Below are 15179 nucleotides of genomic sequence, written 5' to 3'. Positions count from 1 at the left end.
TTCATCTTTTTGTAGATATTGTCGCACATAGCGTCACACTTTCAGTTTTGTTCAGCCAGTCTACATGTCCTCTCTTCTCTTCTTTTGTAATATTTGTTTATTAGTTGCTGTATTATGACCCTATCAGCTGGTTCTCTTCCTGGGCTCCACACCTTCACAATACATTCTCATTAAAACCAATAATCCAACAAGTAAATACAAACATTAATATGATCCATTAAATCACAAGACACTGTGCAATAAAAACACTTTTATACATTTAAAGCAGAAACACAAAATTATTCTCTATTGGCAGTTCAGTTTATTTCATTCAGAAAACATTCATTCTGAAAATAACTGAATTACTAAATAACAACAAAACCTAACAAGCAGACTCATTGTGTGATTCATCAGGACGCTGCAGTCAAATCAGTGTTTAACACAGTGTCTAAGTCATTTTTACATCTGTTTACCATCAAAGACTGTTCAGAGAAGTCTGCCTGTAATTCTATCCAAGACCCATGATGCACTGGGTGCGTTTCTAAGGTGACTGACAGTCAACAAACATGGCTGATGCTGCAGGGAGCTCTCACCAACATGAGTAAGTCATTTCAGTTTTAGCATAATTGAGTCAAATGGATTCAGGTGTGATGTTAAAGGTACAGAACAGAACAGAGAAAATTTTATTTTTGGCTCATTTGGAAACGGATGCAGACCAACAGCAGATATCAGAACCACAGCTTTTTTTAAGATTAGCTCTCTTTTCATGTTCATTTTCACTCCAAGTCGACCCTGCTCCCACATCCCAACGTTCTCAGCCCGACATCCCATGATCCCCAAACTGTATGTGATGCCATGGAAGCAGGACATGAAGAACCAACGGCTCCTGAAGAAGGCAGGTACCACCGAAGGACACAAACACACCTGCACCATGGGCTGCTCAGTCCCATTCATTGTGTGTGTGTGTTTCAGAACGCGGATCTGGCAGGGATCCCCGTGGTCCCTCAAGAGGAGTCTTTGTGTCTTTGTGGTCGGGAGCGTCTCTGCCACAGTCAGGACTCCACCTCTCCCTCCTCTGCTCCTCTCAGCCAGACGGCACTGATGGCTCATCGCTCGTCTCACTTCTCCAGGTAAAACACCTCAGGGACTGATGCTGCGTTCAGGTAACATCAGACCAAGAAATGTCTCATTTTCACAGTTTCAACTAGAAGAAAAACGTTTTGTGCTGAGAAAGTGACTATAATCATATGTTTTTACTCAGGTACAACAGCTCTGTGGTGACGGTCGGGCAGCTCTACCAACCTGAAGACAGGACACATTGACTCTAATCAACCTGGCATCTGCTTTGCACTGGTTTTTATCACGGTTTGTAACTAATGTATTTATGCAGAAGCTCTAAGGCAACAATGTCTTATTGAACTACACATTCAGTGTAACAAAAAAAACATGTTCAATAAAATATATTTACAAAAGCCAAAAAAACAAGTGTTGCAGTGGAGTATGTGTTTTAATCCAGGTGTAAGTAGGGTGTAGACTCCTCTTGATTGGGTGTCACCAACACTTTAAGAGATGTGTTCCTTATTGGTCCATTTAGTTTGTTTCATACATCATATAACGTTCCTTTCAGTAGAAATGGGTCTGGGTTTTCATGGGTTAAACCGTCGTTATACAGTCTACACCATGTTACAGTGTTTCTGAAATATATAGTATTAGAAACTAATTTTGATGTATATTGTCTTTTGATTTTGTACATTTAAAATTTAATTCTCCCACCAGTGTGTAGTGGCACTTTTACTTTTACTTTTGCACATGTTGTCCACAGGGGGGCGGTGTTTGTCATCAGGAGGAAGCTCAGCACCAACAGGTAACAGGTGGAGAGGAGCAGCATTATGTTTTAATTTGGATATTCTTTATAAAAGGATTATTTTTGACTGTCTGGTGAACAACATGCTGCCAGGAGCTGCCTCAGTGTTGTTGCTTTAATCTTATTAATGCAGTTTGTTGTTGTTGGTTTCTAATTTGCAAAGGTTTATATTGAAAATATGTGAAAATGAGTGATGCTGTAATTACTTCAGTTAAAATTGCAGCAAGTCGTATTTGAGGTACATGGATTTCTGAATGTACCAACAAACTGTTAACGATATATAAATATAAACACAAAACATATTTAATCTACTTCAGTGACACTCTCAGGATGTCATATTAAACTTTATTATACTAATGTAAGACTAACAATAAAGTAACTGTAACTCAATGACCCTGTGATGATGATCTGTTACCTCTAACTCACAAAACTGAATCCATATAAACTGGTGAAACTGGTGAAACTGGTGAAACTGGTTCGTGACATTCTGTCCCTGTATTGTTTTTATTTATTGTTCAACGTTTGGCTTCAGCATCAAGAACTTTGACAATGAAAGCAGCTGTTGTTTCCTGTGCTAATGCTGCTGCTGTGCGGGCACACACACACACACACACACACACACACACACACGTAGGCCTCTGTATGAATGACTCAGTGTGTCCCCAGCAGTGATGACATTTGTCTTTGTTTAATACCAACATACACATACATTCATTCTCACCTTATCGACTGTAGACTAATAAAGTGTGAATTACTACTTAATCAAAAATACAGTTTAAATGTATTTATTTATTTTCACAATACACGTGCAAAACTGTAATTATCTTTTGTAAAATGTAAGGATGGCTGGTTTCTACCTTCCAGAGAGCAGAGCTCCACAGTCTGCAGGGGAACAGACATGAATGCGTAAAAATCCATTCATGACCAACAAACTATTATTTCTGATGCCATTTAATAATGTGCTACTATTTTCATTTTTATTGCTGCTGTCACTCAGGGCACGAGGTGTCACTGCTGTTCACCTCCTGTAAATATAATAAAGTGACATTTAACTTTATCATCTAAAACTTCTGTTCTGACACGTGACTAAGTTTGGCGCGTAAAGGACACCGATCCATCCTCTCACCTCTCCTCCTTCCACCCTCTTCATCTCTGTCGTGTCCCGACACGCTGGGGATGTCTCGAGAGTCCAGAGGAGGAGAGAGACAGATGACAATAAACCGTTTGAGTCACCATCTGAGGGAACGATACGTGCTCCAGCTCTTGGACGGATGGACACACTGACAGCTACTAGTGGAGAGAGAGAGACACTCTGAAGGACGCGGGGGACAGAGAGAGTTGGTGTTCTTTACGCGCGTCAGTCCCGTGCGTCCTGGTGCACCGACTGTCCAGAATAAATAACTGTGTGTAACTTTTATCTCTAAGTTTTTATTTTTCTGTTCGCTCTGACTGACTGGTACTAAATGCTGCTGCTGGGTCCACATCGTGCTTTTGGAGCGGGTGTTCATCCCACGGTACCAGTTTAACTGTCTCTCTGTACATCAGTCACTCTTTGACGGACTTACTGTGAATCAGGACGGACATGTCGGGACAGAAACCGTCCTTGAAGAGCGGTGGCTCCTCTCAGAGCCGCTTCCAGGTGGCTGTGGTGACAGAAGCATCATCCACATCGCCCGCTCCGGCACCGACCCCAGCCCCTGCTCCTGCCCCGGCTGAGGAATCCAAAGGCCGGAGCAGGTCGGTGGGGTTCCTGGATTCAGGCGCGCTGGGCAGCGCGATGGACATCGGTCTCCCACCTGATGTCTCCCACGAACCGGACACGACGAAGAGCGATTCGGTCAGTCTCCATTCAACTGGCACGGGACACACGCACATCTCCGACTCCCACTCCAACACCTACTACATGAGGACCTTCGGACACAACACCATCGATGCTGTGCCCAACATCGAGTTCTACCGGCAGACTGCTGCACCTTTCGGGGAGAAACTGACCAGACCATCGCTGTCAGAGCTGCACGATGAACTTGATAAAGTAACAACAATAAAAACGAGTCTGTTTATTACAGTAGTAAAGTATAAATACTGCATTCAAAATGTAGCATAAATATTATTAGTAAAAAAGAATAATTGTTATTAGTCCTTTCCCTTTGCACTCCAGTTATCATGAGCTCAGTGTTTAGTGTTTCACACTTGGCAGTTATAATCTCTGTCATGTCTGTAAACTTTCAGTAACCTGTGATGGTCCTAAACAGAAAAACATTTCCTTCACTCACCTGTGTGAGTGGAGGAACATGACAAACAGAAGCTACACAAACTGCAGACAATTTCAGTTCAACACATTAAGATATTTTTGTTAACTAAGCCACCGTCAGCAAGTCATCAGACTCTTTGTTCAACCAGTTAATGTAATGATGATGATATTATGATATTACATCAAAGTACAATATACTGTGGATATAATAAAGAATCAACAGTTACAGATCTTTCATGTCTTTCTTAAAGATCCATGTCTTCTGATGCACTAAATGCCAACTGGAGTCATGTGTTAGTAAACCTGGAGTCCAATCAGTGAAGTGAGAATGGAGGTGTGGACCCACGATGAGATACAGTAAATACAGTAACTCTTGTCTCTGTACTTGTGTTGTCAGGAACTGTTTGACGATGGTCTGGCCAATGGAGAGGAGCCGTCAGCAGCTGAGGAGGCCGCGGCCTTGGCGGCAAAAGAGTCAAAAGGAGGAACCATCAAGTTTGGTTGGGTCAAAGGAGTCCTGGTTGGTGTGATGTATTAAAACTCCTGTGTTTACTGTGTTCACTTGTAAACTGAGTGACATCACAGGGACTCACCTCCCTCCTGTGGATACAGGTGGATGCTCCCAGGGTTAACTGTGTGTTTGTGTGTATGACAGATCCGCTGTATGCTGAATATCTGGGGTGTGATGCTGTTCATCAGAATGTCCTGGATTGTCGGACAGTCTGGAATTGGTTAGTACAAGTAGAGGTGGTAGAAATACACAAACATAATACTCAAGAAGAAGTGCAACAACAAACAAATACTCTACTGTGAGTAGAAGTCCACTTGATATACAGTTTATATCCTCCAAATATGAGCTTTAAGTGTACTTAAAGCAGAAAAGTACATATTAAAGTATTTTATAGGAAGTCCTGAAGCTCATAAAACATAAAAAACATTCAAACTTCACTGTGAAATAACCTGAACCCAGATTCCCCAAGAAAATAATAGAACAACACTCACCATTTGCCATAAAACACAGCTGGAGTTGATGTGAATAATCACAGTAGTCTTATTTAAAACATACTGTCTCCTCTGTAACTTCACTTTCTCCTGGTTTCTCAACAGGCCTGACCATCGCCATCATCCTGATGGCCACTTTGGTCACCACCATCACTGGTCTGTCTACCTCTGCTATAGCAACCAACGGCTTCGTACGAGGAGGTGAGACACTTTCTTTGAGAGTGGGATGTGATGTGATGTGATGTGATGTGTTTTCCTGGGATTCAGAGTCCGTTAGTGCGACGTAACAGACCCTGTCCCAGCTGTAAAATATTCAAGTTTAGTAATTGACAAATAGACAGAGACAGATTAAAGGTTCCCAACACTCCTGTACAGGAAAACAAGTCACTTATATTTAGAGATTTTATGGCCGTTTTTTGTCTCTTTTTGTTGGTGATGCATCTCTTTTTATTTGTTTTGTGTCTAATTTAGTGATTTTTTTTTTGTTGTTGTTGTTGTTGTTCAAACATTTTTTCAGATTTCACATTATTGGTAATTTTCTGGTTATTCAGTGTCTCTTTTTGATCTTTTTCAAATTGTTTGCAGTCACTATGTCTCTATTTGGCCTTTTTTTCTCTTTTTGTGCTAATTGTATCTTTTTATGATGTCATGTACCTCTTATTGGCCTACTGCCTCTTTGTGGTGATGTTGTGTCTCTTTGGTTGTCATGTGGCTCTTTTAAGTCTTGGGATCATTTTGTCTCCTGTAGATGGATCTGGTACATACATTGGTCTAAGCTTAAAAATGCATGTACTGCGTTTATTTAATGCAACAACAGCTCCAGCAGCACCAAGAGGGAATAAGCCAAGAGGAATTAGCTTGAGTTAGGGTCAGCACCTCATGATAAAACTAATACTGTCTGTCTCTGCTGTCCAGGCGGGGCGTACTACCTGATCTCCAGGAGTCTTGGGCCAGAATTCGGCGGCTCCATCGGGCTCATCTTTGCATTCGCCAACGCTGTGGCTGTGGCCATGTATGTCGTGGGCTTCGCGGAGACCGTGGTTGAGATGCTTAATGTGAGACATCCTGAATATTCAAACGTCTGTTTGCTTTTTGAGAATGGAGGTTGATCTTGTTCCTGCTCTGGTTGTTGGTTGCAGGATGTTGATGCCCTGATGACTGATGAGCTAAACGACATTCGTATTGTCGGGACTCTGACTGTGATCCTGCTGCTGGGAATCTCTGTGGCTGGAATGGAGTGGGAAGCAAAGGTTGGATCAGACCCTCTAATAATAAACAGTTAGTTTCTTCCCTGCTAGCATGTAGCATGTCCTAACATGTCCTTCCTCTCTGTCTCTGTCCATCAGGCTCAGATTGTTCTCCTGGTGATCCTGCTGGGTGCCATCGTTAACTACTTTATAGGAAGCTTCATGCCAACAGAGAGCAAAGAACCCAAAGGATTCTTCGGCTACAACAGTCAGACTGCGTTCTCATCATCCCCCATTTACCCTGTTCAATTTTAAATTAAAAGTCTATGTAATAATCCTCATTTCTGTCTTCACTCTTACAGCTGCCATCTTCTTAGAGAACCTGGGTCCAGACTTCAGAGACGAGGAGACGTTCTTCTCTGTGTTTGCTATCTTCTTCCCAGCAGCCACTGGGATCCTGGCAGGAGCCAACATATCTGGAGACCTCACTGTGAATTCACATTTTATTATACAGCATATATTTTATATGATACTACTAGGCACAAAGAAATGGAGGAGCACTTTAAAGAGGAATTACAAATTAACCCCAGTCAAAATCTTGACAGTTTATATTGAATTCACTGTAGAAGCACTTTCCAAAAAGGGTGGACAGTAAAGTTTCATCTCCTCATGTTTCTATCTCCAGGATCCTCAGTCAGCAATCCCTAAAGGAACCCTGCTGGCCATCCTCATCACAGGGGTCACATACGTGGCTATCGCCATTTCTGCAGGTTAATATATCTGTCGACTTGTTTGTAGCTTGTATTTAAATACGTTTTCTTTTTATCTACTGCACCAATTCACAAACCTGGAAGTGTTTTTACAGTAATGCCGTTGTGTTGCCCGCTCTTTCTCATACTGCAGGCTCCTGCATTGTGAGAGATGCGACCGGTGATCACAACGACACGGTGACTGACACGGTGAACTGCACCGACGCCGCCTGCACCTTGGGCTACGACTTCTCCATCTGCAAAGAGGGAGGCTGTCAGTACGGCCTGATGAACGACTTCCAGGTACAGGTTAAGAGAATGACATGCAGTTCAATTTCAGGGCAGGAACTGAAGTAACAGTCATATAGAACACCAACACAGGATCAAACATTATTACAGGATAAGGCCCATGTCTTAATCACAGCACCTGCAGGACGTCCTGAATATGTTCATGTTGGTGCTTTCAGCAGATATTGGGACAAAATAACATTAAACATTAAATATAAAATTATCATTTGTAATGTGGAGATGACGTGTGTCAGCATTTGTTGTTTATTTCCCTCAAAACACGGAGACAAGCTCAGGAATGTGTGTTACATAAAGGCCAGCACTCACTGGCAGAACATGACTGGGATCAAAACACCCACTGCTATTGTTTTCTATGGAAGCCTACACACCGGCTCTGACGCCATGTCAGAATACGATGCTGTCCAGTTTCCCGTCGTCAACATGCATCAACACAGAAGCAGCAGTTTGATCCCATGCACCTCTTGGATCGACCTCACTGCTGGTCTTTAGACTGTGAGCAGGAAGAACATGCACAGTGAGCCACCGAGTGGATTCGAACCACTAAACCATTGTGCTGCCCCATGTCACACTAATTATCATGATAGTATTGGATGAATTCAAACCCAGGTCCCCCACTGTTGCTGTGAGGCGACATAATAAACGTAGTGAAGTAAAAGTACATTATTATCCTAGCTACTTGCCACCTGACTGTACTGGTGTTATACTAATGTTTGAACAAGTACTTCTGGTGTCGGTGTATAAAGTTCTGCTCGAGGTGACCGACATTAACAAACTCTTTGTTTACATGAAACATGTTGAGGTTTTAAAACAATGGTGTCAGACTGCTGCTGTGATCCTGTTTCCCTGCACGAGGTCGTAGTATGTGTGTGTGTGTGTGTGCACATGTCTGTGTGTGTGAGACGACGCTGTTCCCAAACAAAGTGCAGCACTGATAATAGTGACTGTTGTTTTGAGTCACAAGGTTCTCGCTGGTTGGAATCAGAGCTGAATGGGAGCATTGACGGCGTCCACCTACACACACTCACACACACATCTCACTGACACTGATATCGCTGACATGGTCTGTGGTACAGCCAGAACACTTGCTCTTGTTTAATTGTAGTTCTTATATTAATATATCTGTCTAGCAGAAAACAGAGTTAAACTAACTTCTGTGAGCGCTTCTCGTCCTCTGACTTGCTAACAGATAATAAAATGCCGGTAGGTATCGAGGCAGAGCTCATTCTGTCCTTCAGTTCAGTCAGTGATTCCAAATCTTCTCACACACATACACTGAGCCCCGGTAATAACAGTAAATAGAGATTCTAAGAAGGAATTGGAGCAGAAACCATCAGACAGGTGTTGTGGAGCTGCTGGTCATGACGTTCTAACACCTGCACATTCAGTGAGATATTTTATGGATCAAAGTGGTCGATGCTGGATCCGCTCTGTGAATTCAACACCACAGTTTCCAATAAACAAGCTCCCTGAGTCGTGGTTTTTTGTTCATTTGTGTGTGTTATCTAGGTGATGAGCCTGGTGTCGGCCTTTGGTCCTCTCATCACCGCAGGGATTTTTTCAGCCACCCTGTCGTCAGCTCTGGCTTCGCTGGTCAGTGCCCCCAAAGTCTTCCAGGTGAGCCAAAACCAGCTTTTAGCCCAACTCCGATCCATCCTAATATTCAACGTCTAATCTCTCTCAAATCACCTTCACAAACGAAATGATTCCAGGCTCTGTGTAAGGACAACATCTATCCAGGGCTGAGCATGTTTGCAAAGGGTTATGGGAAAAACAATGAGCCTCTCCGTGGTTATGTCCTGACCTTCTGTATCGGCCTCGCCTTCATCCTCATCGGTAGGCTGCTGTTCCATCGTGCACAAGCTTTAAATTCTTACTCCTTTAAATATTCTGAATGATCAAACTGTTGCTAATCCGTTGTTCCCTGCTAGCTGAGTTGAACATCATCGCTCCCATCATCTCCAACTTCTTCCTGGCCTCCTACGCTCTCATCAACTTCTCTGTCTTCCATGCCTCCATGGCTAATTCTCCAGGTAAACTCTGCCAGGTGATCTCTAATGATTGTCTCAGGTTTACTGATTGCAGTCTAGGCATATGGCTCTTTGTTGATATTTTTTGCTCAAGACTTTTTCTTAGCTTGTGTGTTTGCTGGATGTTTTGTTCACCTGACCCGACTCTATAATTTACACTCACTCATTTACGCTTTAGAACATCACAGTTTTGTCTCAGGGAGTCATAAAAGACACCTCTATTACACTTCTGTTTTTGCGCTTCCTGTTGGAACACTCAGTTCAGTTCAGTTTCCTTTCTCCATCTGATGATTTGAGGTTATACTGAGGGATTCTGAGATAATCCTCCATTTTATTCAATACACCAAATGCAGTGGCAGCAAAACAGCCTCAGAACATGATGCTGCCACCATCATGCTCAACAGTAGGTACAGTGTTCTTGGGGTTGAATGTCTCACTCTTACTCCTCCGAACCTACCTCAGATTAATGTTGTCAGACAATTCAATCTTTGTCTCACGCGACCATAAAACTTTCCTCTAAAAGGTTTTTCCTTTGTCCATGTGTTCAGCTGCCAACTTCAGTTGAGATTGAAGGTGTTGATTTAGGAGCAGGGGGTTCTTTCTTGGACGGCAGCCTTTCAGTCTATGATGATGTAAAACTTGGAAACAGCGAGACCGGTGTGAATGATGTTTCTGCTACATGTGTTAATATTTCTTTGTTATTTCTTTCTCACCCCCACCCCAGGCTGGCGTCCCAGCTTCAAGTACTACAACATGTGGGTGTCTCTCGCGGGGGCGATCCTGTGCTGTGTGGTGATGTTTGTCATCAACTGGTGGGCAGCCCTGGTCACTCTGCTCATCGTCCTCGCTCTCTACATCTACGTCAGCTACAAGAAACCTGGTAACGACACAACAGAATGCTTTAATTTTGAAAGTTAGTCTTAACAATGAACTGTATGATTTACCAACCACTTGACTCTGAGGCAGTTTGATCTGATGTCAAGTGGCAACAAGCATCAATGGTTGCAGCCGTACAGACCTTCATCATAGACTCTCGGAAGTTTGGTTATTAGTTGTTCAATAACTCTAGAAACCATAGTGTAGAAATCAATAATAAAAAAAGAAATAGAAAAGAAATCAGTAAACTAAAGTGTAGAAATCAGTGGCATGAGCTTTTAAAATATTGCTTTTGAAAGTTCTTTAAATGGCCACTAGGTGCTGGTTTATGGGAAAATCCTCTGACTTCTCTGTTGAAATACAATAATCTCTAACAGCAGCACTAGACCTTGAACAAAACACACTATCACACTTGGTTTTAACCTCTAGTTTGTGTGTTTCTGTAGTTCAAATCGAGCCTCTACAGAGTTTATTCAGTATCTGCCTGTGTTAGTCGATGGTCACATTTTAGTTGTTGAGGTTTTGTACTCTATAAACTTACACCCATCATTTCTTAGTCATAAAATTGTTATAAGTTTATAAGTCTTTCTAACTCATCATCGTAGACGTCATCACATCATTGCACACGTGTTTACTGACTAGTGTTTGCTGTTCTCTGCAGATGTGAATTGGGGTTCGTCCACTCAGGCTCTGATCTACAACCAGGCTCTGACTCACTGTCTGAACCTCACCGGGGTCGAGGACCATGTTAAAAACTTCAGGTCAGCAAGCTGGTTTGATCTGGATTGTGATTTGGGTCCAGACACAGCATATGTTTTTAACAAGGTCGAATTTTTGAATGCTGCTTTATGATGCTTAAGGTAAAAATAATTCACCAGAAAACCTTTGGTGAAGGGTTTTTAAAGTAAAGTAAAAAGTGAAGCAGATAAATTCCACAGTAAATCAGTCGAAAAGTTAGAAAAGAGTCAGTTTTAAATTTAAAATTTTCTAAAATCTGCTGATTTGATAAGAACACTCATTAAAGCATTACACATCAAACTGAAAGTAATTTCTGAAACAGGTTGAATTGAGTAAAGTTGATGTTTACAGGCCTCAGTGTTTGGTGATGGCTGGTTATCCCAGCGCCCGTCCTGCTCTGCTTCAGCTGGTTCATTCTTTCACCAAGAACGTCGGCCTCATGGTCTGCGGTCACATCAAGACTGTACGTACCATCAGAAACAGATATCGTTCATCTGTGACTTATTCCACTGGAGCATCTCACTATTACATCATTACATCATTCCATCAGTGCTGTCTCCTCTGCTTCAGGTGTCCCGTCGACCCAACCTTAAGGAGCTGTCCCAGGATCACGCCCGCTGTCAGCGCTGGCTCAACAAAAAACGCATCAAAGCCTTTTACACTCCTGTTTTCTCTGACAACCTGAGGCACGGAGCACAGTTCCTCCTGCAGGTATGAACACCTTTTCCTCCTCAGGTTTATCAGGTTCATCTCTCATTAATGACTCCAGATTTTTACACCTTCTATAACAAAGCTCTTATTCAGGCTCTTTTAGTTTTTATTGTTCCTTCATGTGTGTTTTCTGTCATTTGGCATCAGTTGCTGTTGTTGTTATCCGTACAGAGGCTCTGACCTCCTGACCTCGCGCCCTTTGGCTGGTGCTTGTCAGGCTTGTTCAGTAATCCACCCATGGGTTAATCTAAGCCTGTAGGACTTTATTTCATCCTTGTTCATCCTCAGGCTGTCGGTCTGGGTCGTCTGAAGCCCAACACATTGGTCATGGGCTTCAAGAACAATTGGAGCGATGGAGACATGAGAGACGTGGAGATTTACATCAACACTCTACAGTAAGAACTGATTCACTGCTGCATTTTATATCTGAACTAGAGTTCCTGTGCAAGGCAATGCAAGCTGCTTTTTTTGTTCCAGTGATGCCTTTGACCTTCAGTTTGGAGTCGTGATCCTACGGCTGCAGGAAGGCCTGGACATCTCTCACATCCAGGGACAAGGTACAGCTGTCATTTCTGAGTCTCTATCTTTTGTACATCTACACATACGCTTTCCCACTGTGCCGCATCCATCGCCCTGTTTGTCCCCACAGATGAGCCGCTCTCGTCTCTGGAGAAGCCGCCACTCGGCAGTAAGGAAGTAGTGATTTCTGTCAGTCTGGCAAAAGACTCTGATTCGGACTCTTGTCCTTCAAAAACCACGAGCAACCAGAGCAGTCCACTCATCATGAAAGAGGGTGGAAAGGAAGAATCCAGTAAAGTTTAAATCTGTGTTTTTATTCCTGCCAGAGATACTGTGGTTAGTGGAGTGTAGGACTCGACTGGAACCATCAAATGCAGCTGCCTCTAGCTACATATTTGAGGGTTGTTTGAACCTGACTCCAGCTTAAATGACCTTGTGTGATGTGATCTACTACAGAGACCAAGTCCCCCCTGAGTCTGACGGACCAGCGTCTGCTGGAATCGAGCCAGCAGTTTAAGAAGAAACAGGGCAAAGGAACCATAGATGTTTGGTGGCTGTTTGATGATGGAGGTCAGACAGTATTAATGACATTAATCATATTTATTTATGCAGAAAAATGATTAAATCCAAAGCTTTTATTTGTGCTTGTCTGCAGGTTTGACTCTGCTCATTCCCTACCTGCTGACCAACAGTAGTAAATGGGGCGACTGCAGGATTCGCGTCTTCATCGGTGGAAAAATCAACCGTATCGACCACGACCGCCGAGCGTGAGTCACATGATCCTATTCAAAACATCCCTATTTTATCTGCTAGCAGCTTACTGTTAACTTGTTTTACTTATTCAAAACATCTTTTTCAGGATGGCCACTCTGCTCAGCAGGTTCAGGATCGACTTCTCTGATATTAACGTTCTTGGAGACATCAACACCAAACCCAAGAAACACAAGTACGACTCCTGATCCCACATGTTCAGATTAGCTTAGTTGGGTTCATCCCACAACAAGACAGTTGACTCAATTGACTTCTTTCACTTTCCTACATAATTATTAAAAGTGTTGTTTTTATGGCAGGATCATTTATATTTCATTTTATCATTACAAGATAGACACTTTCAAACCCTACACATAGAAGATTTAATGCTAATTGAATGTATACAGAATGGTTCGAATGCTGAATAAGGGCATAAAGTGGTTAAAACTGAAGTAATGCACAAATGCATTTCTCTCTTGTTTTGCAGTAAGCTGACTTTTAAGGAGCTGATTGAGCCGTACAGGCTGAAGGAAGACGACATGGAGCAGGAAGCTGCAGAGAGGCTGAAAGCTCATGAGCCCTGGAGGATCACCGACAACGAGCTGGAGCTGTACAAGGCCAAGGTGCGTCCACATACTGCTGATAAGCAGAGCTGTTAAACAAGCAGAAAGAGTTTGAGTTAAACTGCTGTTTGTGACTTTTCAGACCAACCGTCAGATCAGACTGAACGAGCTGCTGAAGGAGCACTCCAGCACCGCCAAACTCATCGTCATGTAAGAAAGGAAGAGTTGTTGTTTTCATCCACGGATGAACGACAAACTCTTGAACACAATTATACAATTATATAAAATGAAGTAAAAATACATTTGAAAGCTCAGTAGAAAACAACTTCAATCACGTGTAATTACTCAGTTTGTGTGTTCTTGTCCAGTTTTTCACTCTTATCAGGTTAAATTTAAAATAAAATTCTAACTTATAGAAATACACTGAAACATACACAAAAAAAAAGTCACAACCTGGATTTAACCTGGATTTAACTAAGCAAACAGGTCAGAGCCTGATCCAGAGCGATGGTTGAGTAAAAGAGGGGTGAAGTGAAGCACCCATCATGCCTAGTTACTACCGTACAAGTCTGTGGGGGCAGTGCTATGATCTGGGGTTGCTGCAGTTGGTCAGGTCTAGGTTCAGCAACATTATGTGTCTAAAGAATGAGGTCACCTTATTTTTTCTTCTCTGATGTCACGGGCATATTCCAAGATGATAATACCATTACACATCATTTTCACACATGGATTGGCCACCACCTTAAGTCCAGACCTTAACCCCATTGAGAATCTTTTGGATATGCTGACAAGACTTATCCGACTCATCGATACAAGATCTTGGAAAAAAATGAATGCAACTCTGGACAGAAAGGTTTTAACATCGTTAGCGTCTCTTTGATGACACTTTACACCTGTTTGAAGATGTTTTGTGTGTCTTTATCATACTGTCGTGTTTTGGTTTTCACTGTGCACAAGTTTGAATAAATCCTCTACAAATTGTTTATTTATTCCTTCTCATGCTCTCTGTCTGTAGGAGCATGCCTCTGGCCAGGAAGGGGACAGTGTCGAGCGCCCTCTACATGTGCTGGCTGGACACTCTGTCCAAAGACCTCCCGCCTCTGCTGCTGGTGCGAGGAAACCACCAGAGCGTTCTCACCTTCTACTCCTAACACACAAACACATGTTGGATTTACAACATGTGTTGTACAACATTTCTCCCTCTAAAGCCACACACAAACACGGGATCATCAAAATAAAAGTTTTGCATCACAGATCTGAAACTTTCCTGCTGTAAAAGAAAGAAAAAGTGTTTAAATGTAATTTTTCCATTTGGCTTCATGTGAGTAAATTTATGTCAGCCGCCATCACCGAATTAATCAACATTTAGATTAATGTTTCTTTTATTATTAACAAAAACAAGCTGTATATTTAACAGCTTTTGTTTTTTGTGAATCAGGGTAACAACACTAAATATTAACTTATTTCCTCCAATTTTAAAAGTTTACTTATAACCAAAACATCCTGATGTCAGATTGTTTATCGGTATTCAGTTGATCTGTGAGTGGCCTTTTTACCCTCTGGCGCAAGATTGTATATGTGGTAACATGGTTTTGTACTTTATTTTATTAAAATATTAATTAAACCACATGTTTCTGTCTCTTTATTAGTCGGA

General features: G+C 42.2%; 2 protein-coding genes across 3 annotated transcripts; both read left to right on the top strand.

Moving 5' to 3' along the window:
- Positions 1 to 336: 336 nt before the first annotated feature.
- LOC113150989 (testis-expressed protein 43) lies at positions 337 to 1543 on the top strand. The gene is made up of 4 exons (XM_026343771.1): positions 337 to 580; positions 766 to 874; positions 952 to 1109; positions 1241 to 1543. The coding sequence occupies exons 1-4, from the start codon at positions 546 to 548 to the stop codon at positions 1299 to 1301; spliced, it is 363 nt and encodes a 120-aa protein (XP_026199556.1). The 5' UTR covers positions 337 to 545; the 3' UTR covers positions 1302 to 1543.
- A 1325-nt stretch (positions 1544 to 2868) lies between these two features.
- Positions 2869 to 15111, top strand: LOC113150823 (solute carrier family 12 member 2). 2 transcript variants are annotated; one of them, XM_026343540.1, is made up of 26 exons: positions 2869 to 3875; positions 4492 to 4614; positions 4750 to 4825; positions 5202 to 5297; positions 6012 to 6151; positions 6236 to 6346; positions 6443 to 6551; positions 6646 to 6773; positions 6969 to 7053; positions 7187 to 7335; positions 8848 to 8955; positions 9051 to 9174; positions 9270 to 9371; positions 10093 to 10248; positions 10906 to 11005; positions 11334 to 11445; positions 11553 to 11693; positions 11982 to 12088; positions 12171 to 12250; positions 12343 to 12381; positions 12669 to 12782; positions 12868 to 12979; positions 13072 to 13158; positions 13450 to 13585; positions 13668 to 13735; positions 14541 to 15111. In XM_026343540.1, exons 1-26 carry the CDS (start codon positions 3426 to 3428, stop codon positions 14674 to 14676), a joined length of 3189 nt encoding a protein of 1062 aa, XP_026199325.1. In that variant the 5' UTR covers positions 2869 to 3425; the 3' UTR covers positions 14677 to 15111. The 2 variants fall into 2 exon arrangements, with proteins under 2 accessions (XP_026199325.1, XP_026199324.1); XM_026343539.1 differs by having other exon boundaries at positions 2870 to 3875; positions 12343 to 12504.
- Positions 15112 to 15179: the final 68 nt, after the last annotated feature.

Source organism: Anabas testudineus, chromosome 9 (assembly GCF_900324465.2).
Source record: "Anabas testudineus chromosome 9, fAnaTes1.2, whole genome shotgun sequence".
Taxonomy (NCBI): Eukaryota; Metazoa; Chordata; class Actinopteri; order Anabantiformes; family Anabantidae; genus Anabas; species Anabas testudineus.
The sequence above is the reverse complement of the archived record's forward strand: the minus strand, read 5'-3'. Positions and strand labels throughout refer to the sequence as shown.